The 21,902-nt window shown below is 39.9% G+C and overlaps 1 protein-coding gene and 1 long non-coding RNA gene across 8 annotated transcripts in view; one reads left to right on the top strand and one right to left on the bottom strand.

The window, feature by feature from the left end:
- PTPN2 (protein tyrosine phosphatase non-receptor type 2) overlaps window positions 1-21,902 on the top strand; it is an 83,492-nt gene that overhangs the window by 18,965 nt on the left and 42,625 nt on the right. For all 6 annotated transcript variants that reach the window (XR_005831654.1, XR_005831655.1, XM_040619615.1 and 3 more), the window contains one exon: window positions 6,009-6,099. Coding sequence is in view for 4 of the 6 variants with exons in the window: in XM_040619615.1 (XP_040475549.1) it covers window positions 6,009-6,099 (91 nt within the window). In the remaining 2 variants the exon portion in view is untranslated. The remainder of the gene's footprint in view (window positions 1-6,008; window positions 6,100-21,902) is intronic.
- On the bottom strand, window positions 111-14,210 carry LOC121099931. Of its 2 annotated transcripts, XR_005831659.1 has the most exons (4): window positions 14,042-14,210; window positions 13,247-13,419; window positions 7,611-7,907; window positions 111-1,314 (listed from the first exon to the last, which is right to left on the bottom strand). It is a non-coding gene; the product is annotated as an uncharacterized LOC121099931 (long non-coding RNA). The 2 variants fall into 2 exon arrangements; XR_005831660.1 differs by lacking the exons at window positions 111-1,314; window positions 7,611-7,907 and having other exon boundaries at window positions 13,226-13,419.

Here is a 21,902-nt window from a genome sequence, read left to right on the forward strand (position 1 = left end):
ATTTTATTTATTTATATTCATGAGAGACAGAGAGAGAGGCAGAGGGAGAAGTAGGCTCCCCCGCCCCCAGCAGGGAGCCAGGTGCAGGAGTCGATCCCAGGACTCTGGGATCATGACCTGAGCCGATCTCAGACGCTTAACCAGCTGAGCCACCCAGGAGCCCAGAACAGTGGTTTTCAACTGGATATCAGTGGCGTATATTTGTGGTGGGGTTTTTTGTCCATGGAAATTTGGCAGTGTCTGAAGAGGTTTGTCACAGCTGGAAGAAGGGGTGCTACAACGTGACGTCTAATGAGTAGAGGCCAGTGTTCACTGTTGCGACACATCGTACAGTGCACAAGACAGTCCCCATAACAGAGAATCATCCAGCCCCAAATCTCAGTAGTGCCGAGTTTGAGAAACCTTGGGTTTGCAGGTTTTGCTGCTGACAGGAGACATTCTTGTAGTCTTTCGGGCTACTGTTTATGGGTTTTCTTTGCTCTAGGAGGGGAATGTTTTAGCATCAAACACCAGTAGAGGCTGATTTTGCCAAATACAATACAGACCTAGTAAATTCAACACCTATCTTCCCATTCCTGTTTTGAGAAACACCATGTGTTTTATTGTTTATACAAAGTACGTAATAAAATTATTTATTTTTGTGTACTAGGTATTCTTGAAAATGACTCTTTCGGTGTCGGACCTAGTTACTGTTGAGATTTGGCCATACTGTGTGTACTAGAGATCTGCATTTAGCTGCGTGAGGAAGAAAATCAGGCAGTAGCTGACTTAACAGAGGCTTATTTTTCTGCTGCAGTGACAGTTCTGGAGAAAGGAGTCCAGAGTTGTTACTTTGGCTCCCTGATGTCCTCAGTGACCTGGTTTCCTCTATTTCTGCTTAGCCTTCCTTAGAATGTGCTTTTTTAACCTTGTTGGCACAGGGTGTCTCCTCCCCATTCCCACCCCTTACCCCCAACATCAAAACTTGTTCCCAGGGCAGGCAGAAGTGAGGACAATCAGCAAAGCCAGCCCTTTGGATACAAGCTTTCCTGCAGTCCAATCCAGTGATTTCTGCTTGTTCTCATTAGCTGGAACTATGTCTCATGACTGTCGTTACCTGTATGGGAGGCTGGGAAATACAGGATTTTAGTTGGATTAACTGTAAATTAGAAAGTAAAAATTAGAAACTTTGAGTAAGAAAGAATGGATATTGGGATGGGCAACTAGTATGTATCTCTGGAGCTGCTTTTTAAAGTATCGGGGGGTTCTGTGTTGACTCTAGTATGGCACGGTGAAGGAAAAAAGGTGTCGGGGCTTCTGGTCTTCCTAAATGCCCTGAAATTAAAGAAACATAAAGAGGAGCAAACATTAGAAATTTGAGAGCATGGACTCTTACAGAGCTATGTGGGTTGTTTTTGAATTAACTGAGAAAATAGAACGTATTTCTTATGAATGTATTTCTTAATCCTGAGAACTTGGCTGTTTTATGGTGTTTTGGAAATTAAAATCTCTTCACTACCCCATACTTGATGCTCAACCGCCCCCTTTTTTTTTTACAACATCAGTAATGACTTGTTATAGTGTACACAAATGACTGTTTCTGTAAGCTAAAAATGGGAATCAGCAGCTGAGAGATGGACTTAAGTGTGGAAAATAGGTGTATATGTGTAACACAAGCATTAAAGAAGGGCTAGTGTAATATAAGAACCCTCTTTGCCCATTAAAAAATTGTTTTTAATTGGAATTTTTTATATAATCTGGATAGCAATCCCTTGTCAGCTATATGATTTGCAACTATTTAAATATCTCCCATTCTGTGGGTTGCAACAACTTTTCAGTGTGATTTTTAAAACTATGTAGCATTAGGATTGATATTATACTAGTATTTATTAGTATTTTAGCTAGTTTATTTTAAAGTAATATATGAATATATGGTTTGAAATCCCAAGAGCACAAAAAGTGTCCAATTAAAAGGAGTTAAAAGGGCCGGTTACTTTGGAAAGCAGTTGGGGGGAGGGCAAGGTAGGGGAAAGCCTTTAGTTATATCTGATACGTGGAGGTTTGTTTTTGTTTTTGTTTTTTTAGTTATATAAGTTTCAGGTGTACAGCTTTATAGTTTGATATCTGTATACACGACAAAGTGATCACCACCACAAGACTAGTTACCATCCATTGCCATGCAGTTGGCATTCTTCACCCATTTCATCCACCCTCCAAACCCCCTTCCCCATAGGTAACCACTAGTTTGTTTTCTATATCTGTGAGTTTGTTTTTATTTTGTTTGTTGTTTTGGATTTCACATATGAGTGAATCATGCAGTATTTGTCGTTCTGCTGTGATTTATTTCATTTGGCATACCTCAAGGTCCACCCATGCTGTAACAGATGGCAAGGTTTCATTCTTGTTCGTGGCTGAGTAGTAGTCCATTGTTTTGTGTGTGTGTGTGTGTGTGTGTGTGTGTGTGTGTTTGTGTGAATTACATCTTTATCCTTTCATCTATAAATGGACACTTAAGTTGTTCCCACATTTTGGCTGTTATAAATAATGCTGCAATGATGTGTTTTCTTTCTTTCCTAAAAAAAAGAGATTTGGGGGCACCTGGGTGGCTCAGTCGGTTGAGCATCTGACTCTTGATTTCTGCTCAGGTCATGATCTCAGGGTCGTGGGATTGAGCCCCATGAAGGCTCCATGGTTAATGTGTAATCTGTTTGAGGATTCTCTCCCTCTCCCCCTTGCCTCGCTTGTGCATGCACACACTCTCTCTCTAAAGTAAATAGATTTTAAAAAATTAAAAATTTGAGGGGCGCCTGGGTGGCACAGCGGTTAAGCGTCTGCCTTCGGCTCAGGGCGTGATCCCGGCGTTATGGGATCGAGCCCCACATGAGGCTCCTCCGCTATGAGCCTGCTTCTTCCTCTCCCACTCCCCCTGCTTGTGTTCCCTCTCTCGCTGGCTGTCTCTATCTCTGTCAAATAAATAAATAAAAATCTTTAAAATTAAAAAAAAAATTAAAAATTTGAAGGAGATATTCAAAAGTGGCAGTAAGTGTTTAATCTCACTTATGGTAACACGAGTGTGATATTATCTGTGTTTTTCTGTGTGAAGTATTTCATAATGAAAACAAATTTTTAGTTACATAAATCTGTACTAGATTTATTTATCCCTAGATGTTCAGTCTTCCCCCCCCCAAAGTTACTAATTTCTCATGTCCTTCTAGAATTATTCACTGTATTCTAGGCGTGTTTATGTTTGAGTGGATTGTTCCCTCCCCAACATGAGTGCATATTCTTTTGTATTTTTTTCCACTGTGCAGCGTAATTGTTCATTCGTTGTTTCTCTGAAATTTTTTCATATCACTGTATGTAGCACTTGTCCTTTTTCCTTGTTCCCATGTATTCTCCTGCATTGGTGCTTTATAATTTATCTCACCAGTTCACTCCTAAGATCATTTACATTCTTGCTAATTTTTCACTCTCATGTACAGTGGACATCCTTGTGCATAAATCTTTGCACACAGGTGTGTGGCTACATGATATAAATTCCTAGAGGATAAAATTGGCATGTCAAATTTATGATCTTATTAAGTCGTTCTCAAACATTGTTTACATTTTGCAGTAATATATGAGAATACTACTATCTGCGTAGTGTTATCAGAATTTTTTATTCTTGCCAATTTGTTTTCTCTACACTTAATACAGAAAAGCTATTAACAGAAAACTGTTTTAGTATTCTTTGTAATTTTTAAATTTTTTTAAAAAGATTTTATTTTAGAGAGAGAGCATGAGTGGGGGGAGGGGTAGAAGGAGAAGCAGGCTCCCCGCTGAGCAAAGAACCCAGTGTGGGGCTGGATCTCAGGACTCCCGAATCATGACCTGAGCTGAAGGCAGATGCTTAACTATCTGAGCCACCCAGGTGTCCCTGTTTTAGTATTATTTTAAATAAATATTTTTCTTTTATATCAGTTACTAACTTACAATATAAAATTCCTTGTACTTTGTAGTGTTTCAGCTCTATAAAGTGTGAAGTTATGCAAATAAATATAAGCCTAGACCTGAATGTGTTTAATTTTACATATGAAATTTATTACTTAACATTTAAAAACTTAATAGACGTAATATGTGGAAATAGTTGACACTTTTTCATTTTTTCAGCTAATTACATTTGTTATGTATGCTTTCATTGAAAAGTATTTGAAACTGAAAGGTAATATTTCTGTCCAAATTAATATATGATGCTGTATAACTTTGATACTAAAACTGAATAAATCATATGAAAATAGAAAATTAGAGGTCAATTTAACTTAAAAACATAGATGCATACATCTTAAATAAAATAATGGTGGTACATCTAGACAATGGGCACTAAAAAGTGCCCAGCACTTTTTAAATCAGCACTAAAAAGAAATGAGCTATCAAGTCATGAAAGGACGTGGAGGAACTTAAAAGGAAAATGTGTAAATTGTAATTCAACACATACCTGAGTAAAGGAGAACAGCTATAAGATCACTTCCATAAATGCAGGGAAAACAATGAATAAAATTCAACACCCCCTCATGATAAAAAATGTTTAGCCAACTAGAAATTGAGGAGAACCATTTTAATTTGAGAAGGGTGTCTATCGATCAGAAACCCAAAGCAAATATTATGCTTAGTGGTTAAACCTTACAAGCAGTTTTTTCAAAATCGAGAAAAAAATATATCTATTTGATATTGAATAGGCAATTCTAGCCAATGGAATTAGATAAGAAAAAGAAATAAGTATGAATAAATAAGAAATACAAAATATAGGAAAGAGAATTACCACTGTTTGGTAATATCGAGAAATTCAGAGCCACTACAAAATATTAGCACAGCGAGATTGCTGGATGAGAGAGAAGCACTAAAAAGTCAGTAGCAACAATTGCAGTGTGTATATGAATGTGTTTCTATTGCATGTTTGTGGCAGATTGCATTTTCCAAAGTAGCTCTGCCAACACAGGTTGTGTTCCACATGCTCTTTGCACACACAGTGTGACTGACATTCCTCCCGAGTGAGAGATGGTCTGTGTTCCCTACTGTTTTCATCTTAGAAGGCCCAGTGGGTGAAAATTAGAAACTTACCTCTTCTAGGGCTGGTGGTATATAAGAGGGCGGGGAACTCATAGGAGGAGCATTTGTCAAGAAGTAACTTGAATAATTTATTTATGCTTAATTTATACAATTATGTGGTGCTTCACTTTTAAAATGCTTATTCTTACATGTGATAGGGTGAGCAAAAACCAAATTAATTTTTGCTGTTGATGTACCCTTTTTTTTGTAGTGTTTCTGTTTTTACCTGCATTCTCAGAATAATGTGTTCTGTTTGGGTAAAAAAAGCTGTTCATGCTAGATACACCAAATAGCTGAGTGCTTAGTGCAGCCATGTCCTCACGGGATTTCTTCCACCGTGGAACACAGAGAACTGTAAGGGTCCTAAAATGAGCTTCTGGCCTAGTGGTGGTTGCTAAGCATTTATGGCTCTAGAAATAAAATTTGAGGATATTTCTGGACTCAAAGGCACAGTAATATGGTGTGAACATGAAGAAATAGACGAAAGTTTTAAGATGGAAACTCCAAAATAGAGGTAGATATTATCGAGAGTTTAGTGAGAAATCTGAGTATGATGTGGTTAGCCTGAGATACCCCCATTGCATTAGTTCTGTGTTACATAAAGTGTTTAATGTTGCTTGTAGGTGTTGAATATTGCATGGCAATATGTAAATACATCCAGAGTGCATGTGCCTGAAAGACCTTGTTCAGTTCTGGGGTCTGCCACTTACTGGCTTTATGATCTTTGGCAGATTGTTGAACCTCTCAAACCTGTCATCCCTCACGTATAAAACAGGATGACAGTTTTTCCTATTGGTGTTTCAAGAATTGAATGAGAGAACGTAGACAATGAGCTTTGTGTTACACTTGGCTTGATAAATGTTACTTTATACTGGCTGGTAAAGTATCTGTTTTGCTATATACAATTTAAGAGGAATATTAAAATGTATTTTTGTTATTTTAAGGAAATTCGCAATGAGTCCCATGACTATCCTCATAGAGTGGCCAAGTTTCCAGAAAACAGAAATCGAAACAGATACAGAGATGTAAGCCCATGTAAGTACTTGTGGGTTTGTGTGCACGTGCGTGTGTGTTGGTTTGTTCCAGGAGGCAGAGTACAATGAAAAAGGTTTGGGATCAGGGTTGATAAGTACAGTGGTTTTCTTCATATTAATATAATACACATTCTTTAAAGAAAAACTTCAAGGCACAGAATAGTAGAAGGAAGGAAAATTGCTCATATTTATTGCATCCTTCAAACACAGCCATTGTTATTTTGGTGTATTTCCTACTGACTTTTTTTCCTTAAGCATAATTTTCTTTCTTTAACATTAATTGTAATCATACATGTTTTTTATGTGTGTTCGTATATGTATATGTTAATATTATTCCATAACCTTTTAAAAATTCTTAAAATATTTATCAGTGTAGTTTGCTTTTTTCCCCAAATTATAAAAGTAGTATGTACTCACAGTAAGAAACTTTTAATACAGAAGTATGTAAAGGAAGAAACCCCATTATTTAAAAACAAATTAAAAACTTTTGGATTTATATCATTTTTGTATTTTTTCTGAATAAACATATATACACATTCTTTTATTTATTTTTATTTTTTAAATATTTATTTGAGAGAGAGCGTGAGTGCGCATGTGAGCAGGGGGAGTGTAGGGAGAGGGAATCTCAAGCAGGCTCCATATTGAGCTCCAAGCCTGACGTGGGGCTTGATCTCTTGATCCTAAGAGCATGACCTGTGCCGAAACCAAGACTCAACTAAGAGTCGGATGCTTAACCGACTGAGCCACCCAGACGCCCCTATACACATTCTTTTAAATTTAAAATTAGAATCCTTCACATATTAATTGTAGTTCTTTTCCGTACCTCACAATATCTTGTAAGCATTTTCCTCTCATAAGTCTTTCAGTGGCTTTGGTAGTGGCTTTGGACATGCCATTCTTTTCTGTAACAGTTCCCTTGTGGTTGAACATTTGGATTCTGATGTCTATGCACAATTCTGTGAACAGGTGTCATACCACGGTTTTAAAAATGTGTTTATCCTGAGGTGATTTTTTGTTCCGATTGATACCATTTGTTCAAATACTAAATTAGGCTGCCTTGCTATTCTGCATGTTAGCCCATGTTTGATTTTAGTGGGCATAGGTATTTTCTTTAGGGCTGACTGTTAGTAGGGATGTTAAAAAAAATATTGAATCTGTCCCATTTCGGTTCCTGCTTGTTTGTGGTTCTTTCCTCTAGTCGACAAGGGTATGGTGCTCGTGTGCTGAGGCCTCCTGTGTCGGCTGAATAATCTCCCTCAAGGCCACAGATTGTATACCCTTATATATGTTGTATTCCTTGCTAGGAGGGTATGGATATGCCACTGAAAATCTGATTACCGGGGGAAAGATCCATACTTTCTTTTCTTAAAGGAACAGAACATTCTTCTTTCTGTTGACCAAGTACACTTCATGAAAAGTGTATTGGCTGGTTTTGGACAAATCAAATGAGAAGTAATCTCTTAAAATATTTCATGTTTATTATAAATTACTTATTAAGCATGTTTTCCTTACCAGTCAGTAGTGTTTGTAAGGGTCAGTCGCCAGCAGAGAGGGGTTTTCTGTTCTTCTTCACTTGCAGCACGCTTGAAGATAGGACAAACTTCCTCTGAAGTCTAGCTCACCATGGCAACAGTTCTGGTGTCGGTGTGTGTGCAGGGGGTGGGGTGTGGGCAGTGGTTCTGATACTTAGGTGCCCCTTCACCCTCTCCACATTTCTGTTGAGTATCATTGAGCTAGAACGCTAATCTCTAGTGTTGGCCATGAGTTTTGAAGACATTGTGTCCCAGTTGTACACTTGCTTTGTTGCCTCTAATTTAAAAAAAAACACAAAACACCAAGCTTCATATTTTGATAATCGTAGATCTGTATGCAGTTGTGAGAAATAGCACTGAGAGATCCCGCGTACCCTTCCCCTGGTTTTCCCCAGTGGTAGCATCTTTGCATAATTGCAACCAGGAAATTGACATGGATGAGATCCATCCACATCTCCACAGTCTTACCTGCGCTCATTTGTGGCTGTGTTCAGTTCTGCTCAGCTCGGTTACATGGTAGAATGTGGGGTCTCCACCACAGTCTGGGCACAGACCAGTGGAACAGCTCCGCCTAAAGATCCCTCCCTTCTGTGGCCCCAGCCAACCCGCTCCCTTCCTCCTGTGCCATGCCCTGAGTTGTCTTTGATTTTTACATAAATCTGTTGTAATTGCAATCTTGGGATGTGATAAATTATGTTTGAATCCCCTCATTAGTTTGATCAAATTGACCTAAATGAGGAATTGTTAAAAATTGGAACTGAGACTTAAAAGTAAGACATTTGCGGGGCGCCTGGGTGGCACAGCGGTTAAGCGTCTGCCTTCGGCTCAGGGCGTGATCCCGGCGTTATGGGATCGAGCCCCACATCGGGCTCCTCCGCTAGGAGCCTGCTTCTTCCTCTCCCACTCCCCCTGCTTGTGTTCCCTCTCTCGCTGGCTGTCTATCTCTGTCGAATAAATAAATAAAATCTTAAAAAAAAAAAAAAGTAAGACATTTGCAACCTAAATTCTTCTCAAGTGTACAAGTCAGTGAAACTCTTGTGATTTGTCTCTTAAATGTTAGACTCATGTACCCCACTGCCTGTTGGACATATCAGGTTGAAGGCTGCAAGGAGAGCTCCGTTTACAGTGTCCTTACTAACCCCACCTCCATCCTCACTAGCTTGGGCTCTTTTTTTCTGTATGTCTTCTGAGGAAGAGGGCCGTTGGCCTGGCGTAGGTAGCTAGTATGCCTCAGAGGAGATGCGGCCCAGTGCCCCCTGCTGTCTTTCTGGACGCTGTATCTGTGGTGTGCCCTGGAGCTGCGCTCTTCTGGGAGCCTGTCACTCAGCGAACCCTCTCCCTCTATCTTCTCCTCGTTGAAGTCTGGCGCTCCCCTGAGTAAAGTACCTTTCTGTCTCTCTCAGGTAGAGGCTGCTTGTTCTTGCTTCCCCCGTAACCAGAGTTTCCTAACTAAGCCCTGAGTCTCCAGCTTGCAAATTAAAACGATCCGCTCTGAGGCTTGTGCCACCCAGACACATCACATTACCGCTCTTGCGTCTGTCCTCACCTGACTTCACAGCCCCTGGCTGCAGCCTCCTCTCACAGGTTTGAATGCTCACAACCCATTCACTATCTTCCTCTTTGCCCTCTTCTCTCAGTACCTCTTTCTTTGTGCCTGGATGGGATTGTGTCTCTGAGAAGGAACCACGTGATGCCATAGCCTTACAGTTCTGGACCTCGTCAGCTCTCAACCCGAAATCTTAAATGTGCTACCCTGAGGGCTCCTTGGCTACTTTCTGTCTTCCCAGCCCTTTGACTGCATCAGGATCTTTAGTTTATTGACTTTTTCATTTATTACAGTGCATTACTTCCTCCCCCACCCTACTTATTACTTAATGACTTTCTTGCTGTTCTAATATGTGACAAAGATAATCTCTGTGGCTCTTTAATTCTATCTACCCTGAGAAACCTAGCGTCAGATAGTCGTTCAGCTTCTGTAACTTTGGGCTCATGTGTGTGCCTTGGGTGGGCTCGGTTACTGGCTGGGCCTGGGTGCCCTGATATCCTCCTCTGTGCCCTTGTCACTCCCACTGGTCCTCTGCTCTGGCTTGTCCCAAAGGAAACTGGCTCTCAACCCACCCCCACGCCCACCACTTGCAGAATGTGATCTGCCTTCAGTTCTGCAGAGAAACATTTTAAAAATCCGGAAATACTCTTCAACTTCATGTTCTGCCACCCGGAAACTTCTTTCTCTCTGCACTCATGTTTTCCTGAAGTCCCAGGAAAAAAAGCCTTCCCCCTCCTGTCCTAGGTTTGTATCCTGATGCGTCATTCCTCCTCAAGGGCCTCATTCTCTGTCATCACCATTCTGACTCCTGTCTTCAGCCTCTTTCTAATAGCTCCTTTCCCTTACTATGCAAATGCGCTTCAGCCTCTTCTCATCGCAACCACCTTATCCCACTTCAGCTCCACTTACTTTGTGACCCGTGCGGACGTGAGCACGTGCACGTGTTTGCACGGAGTCTTAAAAAAAAGACACCATATTATTTGTCTCTCCATCCTCATCACCTCTGCATTTTTCAGTCCATGGTTCTGCCCCAAACTCCCCACTGAAACTTTTATTCTGAAGTACTGTTTTCAAGCTTTCTAGTTTTCAAATGCAATGAGGGACTTTCCATTGGTTTCTTTTCTTATCCCTCTGACTTTTGACATTGTTGACTCTGCCTTCCTTCCCTAAAGCCATTTTTTTCCTATTTTGCTATTATTTCTCTGGTTAGTCAGGCATTTTCAGAGCTTCTCTTCCTCAGTCGACTATCTTCTTAAGGGTTCTGTCTCCCCCTGCTCACTCTTCACACTTCTGTGAATGGTCTCATCTTCTGTGGGTTTGGTGTGTTTGGTTACCATGTGCTTGTCATCCTAAATCTCATCTGTAGCTTAGGTCTCTCTTAGCTATAGACCCATTTATGCAAGGCACTTGTCTCTTTGTGGATGTCCTGTAGCTGCCTCAGACTCGGTACGTCTAGATGCAGATCTAGCATTCCTCCCCACGCAGTCCGTCGGTCCCAACCCTGAGACCTGCTGTTTCTGCTTTATTCCCCATATTCATAAATGGTACTGCTATTGACACATATGCTGCGGCTAGAAACTCAGACTCCTCTCTCATGCAGCTCCCATATCTGCTTGATAACTAAGTAATTATAATTCCATTTCCACAATGTGTTTTATTTTTAAATTAAAGTTGTTTGAGAAAGAGCATGCATGTGCACTGGTGGGAGGGGGAGCAGAGGGAGAGAGAGAGAGAGAAGCCCAAGCAGGCTTCGCGTGCAGGGCTCGATCTCACAACCCTGAGATCATGACCTGAGCCAAAATCGAGAGTCAAATTCTCAACCAACTGAGCCACCCAGGTGCCCCCACAATGCGTTTTAAATTTCTTCTTCACTGTTTGTACTGGCTTGGTTCAGGCCCTCACTCTTGCTCTTCTGGATTATTACAGTGGCCTCTTAACTTGTCTCCTTGTCTCTATTCTGTTCCCATTTAGTCCATTCTCCATGCGGTATCCAGGGTAATCTTTGTAAAATGGGCATGTTTTCCACTCTCCCCTCCAGTAACATTCCACAAGTTTTATGAGAAATTAGTTTTGTAGCATTATCATACAAGACCTTTTGGAGACTGACCTTTCACATACCTCCTGATTTTTTCTGGCCATTTTCTCACAAATTATTATTATTATTACTATTAAATATTTTATTTATTTATCTATCGGAGAGAGAGAGAGCAAGCACAAACAGAGGAAGCGGCAGGCAGAGGGAGAAGCAGGCTCCCCACTTGAGCAAAGAGCCTGATATCGGACTCGATCCCAGGATCCTGGAATCATGACCTGAGCTGAAGGCAGATGCTTAACTGACTGAGCCACCCAGGTGCCCTGCTTACAAATTATTGATTTTGGTAAACGTGAATCACTTAGAGTTCTCCCAGTGTGACCAGTTTCTAAGATTTTTATTTTTATTTATTTATTTATTTATTTATTTATTTGCTTATTTTTCATTTTATTTTTAAGTAATCTCTACACCCAGTATGGGGCTTAATTGAACTCACAACCTGGAAAGCAAGCATCAGATCCCCCACCAACTGAGGCAGCAAGACACCCCCCAGTGTGACCAGTTACTAGTAACTCAGTGTCTTTGACTATATCATTCCCTTTTTGAAACATCTTCCTCTTTCTGACCCACATTAGTCAAAATCCTCTTCTTCCAAATATCTTCACCACGACTTCCCCTTGGGTATTGTTCTCACACACTGGAGGAGGTCATGGAGGTGACCACTCTCATTAAATATTGATGGACCCAGGAATGTGTATTTTTTAAAAAGCTCCCTGGATTATGCGGATATACCTTTACTTATGGATAGTCATTATAAAATTTAAAAATGTATTTCCATACATAATACTTCACAGTTGTTGGTTTGGTTCAGAAAACATGTATTGAAAACCAGCTGCACAGCTGACTCACACTATGCTATGCACTGAGAATACCACGAATATATGTACCCTGCCCTCTGATAATTCACATTATAATGAGGGAGCGACAAACCTGTCGTGCTGTTTTATGTATCATGAGATAGGACCATGTGTATTGGTGGAGCTGTGCCTAAGGAGTTAGGGATAGCTTTTAAGAGAATACGTGGTAACCAGCTAGGTAAAGGGGAACTGAACATAAATTACTTTTTTATGAGTCCCAGGTTTTTTCTAGATTTTGCATCAGTAGGTCTGGGAATCTGTGTTTTTAAACAATCTCCTTACATGATTCTTACATATCCAGTCTGGCCCCGGTCCTAAGATTGACATATCGAAACTACATTTGGAGGTATGAATATGAGAAACATAAGCAGGGATATTTTGAAATAGAAAGAATTTGAAGAAGTCCACAATCTTCTTACAATTGCTATGACCGAAAGATGCCTCAGTTGTCTCAGTTAACTGTGAGACAGTTGTGAAAGAGACAGGCAAGAACTTGGTTGGTTGAGAAGAGAGTAAAAGAGTTTAATAATCTCTGAGAATTATGCTTATACTACTAGAGACTAGTGCTAAATTGTGAAATTTTCCTTACTTTGTGCTTTACAGGTAGAAATTCTATAAATCCTATGTTTGGTCTATAAGGAAGTGCCAGCAAGTCTTTAATAAACTGTTATTTGTTTTCACTGACTCTGAAACAGTTTTTTTTAATTGTGGTAAAAAAGCACATAACATAAATTTACCTTCTTAACAATTTTTAGGCGTACACTGTAGTATTGTTAACTATATGCATGTTAATGTACGACTGATCTTTTCATCTTGTGTGACTAAAACTCTGTACCCATTGAACGACAACATCCGTTTCCCCTCGCTCCAGCCCCTGGCAACCACCATTCTACTTTCCGTTTATCAGTTTGATTTCTTTAGATACGTCGTGTAAGTAGAATCATCCCATATTTGTCTTTTTATGACTGGCTTATTTCACGTAACAATATCCTCGAGGTTCATCCATGTGAAACTGTCAGTTTTTAAAGGAAAGTAACACAGAGACTTTTGATTCTGGTAGTATGGCAGGTTAGATACAAAATAAGATTGGTGCTACAAAATGAGATTTTCAGTAAACATACTTTATAAAAAGTTTGCCGGTGTGGGGCTCCTGGGTGGTTCAGTCGGTTAAGCGTCTGACTCCCGATTTCGGCTCAGATCCTGATCTCAGGATCCTGATCTCAGGGCCGGTGAGATTGAGCCCCATGTTGGGCTGGTTCCCTGCTCAGTGGGGAGTCTGTTTGAGGTTTTCTCTCTGAAATAAATAAATAAACTAAATCTTTAAAAAAAATAAAATAAAAAGTTAGTAGGTGGGGAGAAAGTAAAGAAAACGTCCAGACCTCCTTTGCCTGCCCAAATGGCATAGCTACTCTGAATGCAAATGCCAGTATTAGCTCTGAGATTTGTATAATAAATTAATTTGTGTAAGAATAAAATAGCCTCAAGATATATTAAGCAAAACCAAACAGAATTATAGGAAGAAATAGACAAGTCCATGTTCTTGGCCTTTTAACAAGGCAGAATATTAGTAAAAAAATAGAAGATTTAACCACACAATTAAGCTTAATTTAATAAGAAAAATATATAGAACCTTATGTCCAAAAATTGTAGAATACATTTTCTTCTAGGACTTTGGAATATTTATAAAAAATGGGCCATCGACTTGGCTGCAAAGTAAATCTTAACAATTTAAGAATTGCTGTCTTACAGGCCGTGTTCTTTGACCAGAATGCAATTCAATTATAGATTATTAATAAAAAGATAAAAAGTCACATAAATTTGGAGATTTAAAGATTTCTAAGTAATTAATGGGTCAAGAAGAAATCATAAAAGACATTTTAAAATGCTTAAAAGTGACTATGTAAAATACTACTTACCAAAACTTTCATAAAGCAGCAAAAACAGTGCGAAGAAAATACGTTGACTTGGGGTGCCTGGGTGGATCAGTTGGTTAATGTCTGGCTCTTGATTTCTGCTGAAGTCAAGATCTCAAGGTCCTGGGATTGAGCCCCAGGTCAGGCTCTGCACTCAGTGGGGAGTCTGCTTCAGGATTCTCTCTCCCTCTACCTCTCCCCCCGACTCACTCGCTCGCACACTTTCTTTGTAAAATAAATAAGTAAATCTTAAAAAAAAAAAAGGAAAAAAATATGTTGTCTTAACTGTTTTAAAACAGAATAAGAATTAATGTGCTAAGAATAGGCCCCAGTTCTTTCTGTGAGCTTGTTATAGAACTTTGACAACCAAACCTGAAAAGTTTAATAAGAATAAAAGTTACAGGCATATCTCCCTCATGAATATAGATGTAAAGATTAGCAGACTGAATACAGCAGTCTGTACGTTTATTTTAGGAATATAAGGGTGGCTTAACATAAAATCTTTTTTTTTTAACATTAAAAAAATCTTAAAAATGTTGGTTCACCACAACAACGAGGTAAAGGAGAAAAAGTCATATGAATATTTCAGTAGATGCAGAAAGATTATTTAAAGTCAGTGCTTGTGGGGCGCCTGGGTGGCGCAGTCATTAAGCATCTGCCTTCGGCTCAGAGCGTGATCCCGGCGTTCTGGGATCGAGTCCCACATCAGGCTCCTCCATTGGGAGCCTGCTTCTTCCTCTCCCACTCCCCCTGCTTGTGTTCCCTCTCTCGCTGGCTGTCTCTGTCAAATATATAAATAAATACTTAAAAAAAAAAAGTCGGTCTTGCTCATGATTAAAAACAAAACACATTGCAAACTGGAAAGAGGGGAACTTCTGTAACCTAATATAAGCTATCTAAGAGACGCCTACAATAACATAAGTCTGAATGATAACATGTGAGAACCCCTTTTTTTTTTTCTAAACAAAAATGAAAGAACAAGACAAGGATGCCCACTATTACCGCTTCTACTTAACCTCATGCTTTAGGGCCTAGCCTCTACAGAAAAAAAAATAAGAAATAAAAGGCATACAGATTAGTTTAAAAAAAAAAAAAAGAAACAAAGCTGCTATTTTATCTGGTGCTATATAACAAACCACCCCAAAACAGTGGCTTAAAACAACAGCAGTCATTTATCATCTATGCAAATCTGGGGGCTGATTGGACTCAGGAGATTCTTGCTCAGGGTCTTTCATGAGGTTGTAGTTCAGATGGTAGGTGGGGCTAGAGTCACCTTGAGGCCTTCCTTACTTAGTTGTGGGCTGTCAGCAGGAACACCTACATGGAGCAAGACCGTATGACCTGAGCTTCCTTGCAAATAGTAGCTGGGTTTCAGGAGTGAGCATTCTGAGAGAGCTGGCTGGAAACTGCATTGCCTTGTACTGCCTAGACTTAGAAGTCCCATCATTTCCATCACATTCTTTCCATTAGTGGCCATCCAGGTTCTAGGGGAGAGGACTGATGCTCTACCATCAGATGGAAGAATTCTCAAAGAATTGTGGACATGTTTTAAAACCATCACAGTTACAGATGATACTGTTTTCTTTATAATCCAGAAAATATGCAGACAAGTCAAAGAATTGTGAAGAAACGTTTTGGTAGTCTCAGAATTATAAGACAACAGATCTCTGAATTATTAAAACAGACCTTTATACATGACAGGAATCTGCTTGTCATCTTTCTTAGTAAGCAGATTTGGATAAAAGTTGTTGTATAATAGTAATCCGAACAAGTACAGATAGAACTTAAATTTTATGGTAACTCTTATGTGAATATTTGCTAACATTCTTCCTTATTCCATCTAAAGTTTAGAAATAAAGACCAAGTGCACTTCACATTCTCAAATCCATTCTGTTGTCAACTTTTTTACCTAAAGGTTTTTTCAGTTTTGTTAGGACTTTGACCTTTGGTTCTGTCTTTAATTTTGATTTTTTTGTTGTTGTTGTTTTTAATCTTCAGTTTTAATTAAGTCTAAATCAAAGCTATTTGGGACCTTTTTTTTTTAAAGGTTGTGTTTATTTGAGAGAGAGTGGAAGTGAGAGAGATCACAGAGGGCAAGGGAGAAGCAGACTCATGGCTGAGAGGAGAGCCCGATGCAGGGCTCCATCCCAGGACCCTGAAATCGTGACCTGAGCCGAAGGCCGACTCTTAACAGACTGAACAACCCGGGTGCCCCTGTTCTGGACTTTTAATAATTGATTTCTGCAGGTCACTGATGCACTGGAGTGGATCCAAGGAGTAAGAATTCTTAGTGAAGAAGCTAGAATTGATGAGGTGGGGAACGAGAACTGTAACTGAACAACCTGGTACCTGACTTCAGGTACTTGAGCTGCACATGGCAAAAGGAATTCATTGTCCTCTGTTAAGCTTGAACAATAGAACTACAGGTCACGAATGAATGACACAGTTGATGAATTCAGGTCACCAGCTTTTTGAATCATAGAGGGTTGGTTAGATAATTTTGAAATATGTCTGATATGCTTCACTTGTTGCCTCATTCCTCGTCTGTTCCTCACTTCCCCCATTCACCTTTCTCTCCTCTTACACTGTTGATTCCTTAACAGGTGCAGCCTTTTTTTTTTTTTTTAAACTGGACCACCTGTTTCCCAGTAAAGTTTTGTTCATCTTTCAAGACAAAGCTATCATTCCTCTGAGAGGTACCCACTGGAAGTTACTAGTTTGCTTCTATAGCATTTTATTTCTGTATTCTGGCACAATCTTACTGCCTTATAATTTTATTTATTAAGTTTACCCTGTAGAGGAGTGACACTCAATAAGGGTGTTTACCATCCCCTAGAAGACATTTTAGAAATTTATAGGGGTTTTTTTCCTCTGGTGTATTTCTGTTCAACTCTTTATATATATTAAAATAGATATTATCTTATTATAAACTACTTTCCATTTATTTTCTTCTATATTTCAGTTAGGGCATTATTGATATTTAAAAAATTATATATAGTTTCTGTTATCTCTAATAGTAGGCTAGTAAAGGAGCCGTTAAAGACATCATTAAGCTCCCCTCTCTCCTCTGAATAATTCAATCTAAAAGCCCTTGGGGTTGGGGATCAGCATGTGGAAGGCTTGTAAATAAGGGGGAAGGCATGCTTAAAGGTGGGGGGGGCATGTTTGAAGAGTGGAGGAAAGGTAGAATGAACCCTGTGATGTTAGATTAGAATTAGTGTATGAACTCGTGGTTTTCAGTGAATATGGATATACAGATATGTAGAAATGTAGATGTGTGTGTGTGCGCATGCTTGTATTTCCTAGCCCTGACCACTGAGAAGTCTTGGGAACAATGACACCCTCTTAGTGTTGGACATACCTGGCTTTTGATATCCAAATTTCATTCTCCACTAAGAGGAAAGGGGCTCCTTGAAGAAACGTCTGACCCTAGGGCTGGGGCAGGGAAAGTATAAGAGTAGCCTGGAATGTCTTGTAGCCCCAGAAGGTAAGGATGGTCAAGAAATGATGAGGCTATGTCAGAAGGACACAGAAACCATCTTGAAGCCCATGGGCCAAATCTGGGGGTGATTTGAGCATTTTAAATAGATAATGATTATAACCTGCTGAATAAAATAGGAATCAATGAGTTTGCACTGATGTAAAGAAATGTGAATTAATAAATGGGGAGAAAGGAAAGATCTACCTTAGTGTAGGATGGCAAGTAATAAATGTTGAAATAGATGGTAAACTTGGTGGGTGAAACTTTGATGAAGAACAAAAGATTTACATAATCTTAAAGTGCCCTTATATAATAATACTTACTAAATACAAGAGGGGAATAGTAAATGTGCAGAGGAGGAGTTTGGCAGACACCAACCTTAAACAAGTAATCATGACCAATAATGGGACACATCACATTGAAATCCTGAACTGCCCTGTCGAATGCAGTGAGTACAGAGTATCACTCTGCTGAACTTGCCAAGTGCGCAACCTGAACTCATTCGTGGGGAATATCAGACAACTCAAATGGATTGACACTCTGTAGTCTTCAAAAGGTTATAAAAACCCTCCCAAGGGAAAACTGAGAAATGCTTCTATGTTGGAGACTAAAGAAATATGACATCTAAACCGAACAGTCTGCTCAATTTTAAGACTTATTGTATAACTATGGTATCAAGATGATGTGGTATCGGCAGAGGAATAGAACCAGAGATTGGTAAACCAGAACAGGAGGCCTAGAAGTAGACTCACACAGGTGTGGTGAACTGATTTTTGATAGAGGTGCAAAGCAATTCAATGGCAGAAGGATGATTTTTTTCAACAGTCATTACTGGAGCAATTGGACATCCACAGGGGGAAAAAAACGCTCAACCTAAACTTCCTTATACAAAAATTAAAGTGGATCATAGACTTCAATATAAAGTGTAAAACTTTTGGAAGAAACAGAACATTCAGGACCTAAGGCTAGGTGAAGAGTTCTTAATGTGACACAAAAAGCACAGTCCATGAAAGAAAAAAATCAGTAAGTTGGAGTAAACCAGAACTAAAAGCTTTTGCTCTGCTAAAGACCCTTTTAGGGTGTTGAGGATGAAAAGATGAGGACAGACTGGGAGAAATTATAAACCACAAAGAATTCATACCTAGAAATATACAGAACTCTTAAAATTCAACAGTAAAAGACTAAACCATAAAACCAAAAGAAGTCCTGTTAGCAAATGGGCAAAAGATTATGAGCACAGATGGCAGATAAGCACATAAGCATATGAAAAGCATCATTAACTGTTAGGGAAATATCATTAACCATTAGGGAAATGAAAATTAAAACCATATTGGTGAGGAATCACTGCATACCCACTTTAACAGCTAAAATAATGAGGCTACAATATTCCAAGAATATAGAAACTGGATCTCATATAAGGCTAGTGAGAACATAAAATGTATGGCCACTTTGGAAAATTGTTTGGCAGTTTCTTAAAAGGCTAAACATACCTTGTATAACCCAGCCATTGCACTTTGGGCATTTATCCCGGAGAATTGCAACCTTCTGTCCATACAGAAATGCATTCATGAATGTGTATAGCAACTTTATTTGTAATAGTTCCAAATTGGAAACAGCTCAAATGTCCATCAGCTGGTGAGTCGTTTGCAAACTGGTGTATTCATACCATGGCATACTACTCAGCAATAAAAAGAAATGAGCTATTGATAACATGCAACAAGTTGGGTGGATCTCATCAGAGGACTCATGCTGAGTCAAAAAATCCAATCTCAAAGGTTACATATTGTATGATTCCATTTTTACAGCATTCTTGAAATGATAAAATTGTAGAGATGGAGAGAAGATTAATGGGTTAGGGACAGGGCTGGGGGAGAGTGCGACTCTGTAGGGGTTGCACAGAGGATCTTTGTGGTAATGGAACAGGGCTGTATCTTGATTGTGGTGGTGGTTACACAATCTCCACATGTGATAAAATGGCATAGAACTGTGCACACCCACACAAATGGGTGCCTGTAAAACAGGAAATTGGAGTACAGTCTGGGTTATACCAGCATCTTTCCAGGTTTCTGCATTTGATGCCTTCTTGAATTGGGTACTTGTAAGGGTACTGTGCTAGGCAGTGGGAATACATGGTGAACATGACAGGGTCCCCGGCTACAGAGAGCTTAACTCTAACAGAAGGCTGCAGATGGCTGAAGGTGTTGGCGCTGCTGCTGCTGCCCTGTGCGCTGAGTAGACCAAAATCTTGCCATAATGTAGCCTTCTAACAGAGGGCCCCGCTGTGGCCACAGCTCATCACTTGGGCAGCTCTGCTGTAGGGTACTTACGCTGGGGATTGGAGGGAGGAGCAGAAGTGTGTAGGGAGGGAACTTAGTGTCCTGGGGAAACGTGGCACATCTTCCAGGACCACTGATTATGCTCGGAACATGGGAAGGGAAGGAAGGTGTGGTTGCTTACGTTAAAATACAGATGGACAATGAAGTAAAATTTTTAAGTTCCTATAAATTTTTCAGATGAAATAAGACTTTTCAAAGAGTTTTGTGTTAGGTACTTTTAGGATATTAAGTGAGGGTCATTCATTAAAAATAATTGAGAAGGGTTGGTCTAGTCTAGCCATTTCATCTTACAAGAGAACTGAGACTTCGCGACCTCTTGGTATCACCGGGTGTAGTGGCTCACTAACTTGGATGCTAATAATGTTTCTCAAGTAGCACATTACTCCTTTCTATATAAATCACAGCTGTGTCTGTGGTCACATAGATGGGTAGAGCCAGGTGGGGCGCCTGGGTGGCGCAGTCCTTAAGCGTCTGCCTTCGGCTCAGGGCGTGATCCCGGCGTTCTGGGATGGAGCCCCACATCAGGCTCCTCTTCTGGAAGCCTGCTTCTTCCTCTCCCACTCCCCCTGCTTGTGTTCCCTCTCTCACTGGCTGTCTCTCTGTCAAATGAATAAATAAAATCTTAAAAAAAAAAAAAATCGGTAGAGCCAGGACAGTCATCGGAATCTACGTCTTTAGGCCCCTTAGCATTCCCTCACCCGTTTTCTTTCATCTGTGCTGGAGTTCCAGATATCTATACTGAAAAGTTTTGGAGGTGTCTGAGCTCTTTCTTTTTTGTGAATTAGGTCACTCTTCAAGTCAGTTAACGTAATCTCATCTCCTGTGTTGGTTTCAGAATGGTTTAATAGTGATTTGTCGTTCTAACAAAATTCTACCATAGTTTAATAATTTGAATATGAAAAATTTCTGGACTTTATTGTATAAACAGTGTTGAACACTTGCCAAGCTAAATTGTTTAGGACACTCTTCCAGGTAAACTCTAAGAAGATGGAAGTACAAACTCTTTTTCTCTAAGATGAATTTACAAGGTGAGACGAATGAATCAGTACAGATTTTCTTGATCTCTGAACCTGAATTGCAGGCTGCTTCTCTTCCCTTTGTTCGCTGGGCTCGAGCTCCATTACTTGTGTCCCTCGGACATTTTAGGCACATAGCCACCCACCTTAAGGTATTTACTCCATGCTTGGAACACTCCTAACCAAAATAGTCATATGATTGCTCTCCTCCACGTCTTTGCTTAAATGTCACTGTCTCAGTGAGGCCCACCCTGCCCACCCTATTTAGAATTGCAGTCTGCCCCACTCCCTAGCACGACTGTTCCCCTTCACCCTGCTCCCCCCCATAGCATTTGTTACTGTATAAAATATAATTTACTTAGTTGTTTCGCTTATTGCTATCTTCCTTTCTGAGAAGGTAAGCTCCACAAGGGTATGGATGGGTCCTTAGTGCCTAAAACAGTCCTTGAATGTAGAAAGAATTTAATAAATATTTGGTCTACTTTGTTTCTGTGGTGTCCCATGGACTTTTGGATGTAAGGAAAGTACTTTCCCCCCAACTCCCTCTACCCTCCATGTTTTAGGCTCTGTCTTTTCTTAAAGGAGGGATTCTGAGTTTCAGGGAAAATGGTGAGGTGCTTATTGGTAAATTGAAATTTAGTATATCTTATTTTATACAAACTATTAAAGAGGAAAGATATCCATGTTCCAATGTACATTAATGGATAAATTGATTTTTATGCATTTTTAAAGGATACTTCCCAGGTGTTCTTTCCATTGCAGAGACTCTTAGGGATAGATTAAATATCGATTTTCAGAGGCGCCTGGGTGGCACAGCGGTTAAGCGTCTGCCTTCGGCTCAGGGCGTGATCCCGGTGTTGTGGGATCGAGCCCCACATCAGGCTTCTCCACTGGGAGCCTGCTTCTTCCTCTCCCACTCCCCCTGCTTGTGTTCCCTCTCTCGCTGGCTGTCTCTGGCTCTGTCGAATGAATAAATAAAATCTTTAAAAAAAAAAAATAAATATCGATTTTCAATTGGGAGATGTGTGGAA

This window comes from Ursus maritimus, unplaced genomic scaffold, assembly GCF_017311325.1.
Source record: "Ursus maritimus isolate PB19 unplaced genomic scaffold, ASM1731132v1 scaffold_33, whole genome shotgun sequence".
Taxonomy (NCBI): Eukaryota; Metazoa; Chordata; class Mammalia; order Carnivora; family Ursidae; genus Ursus; species Ursus maritimus.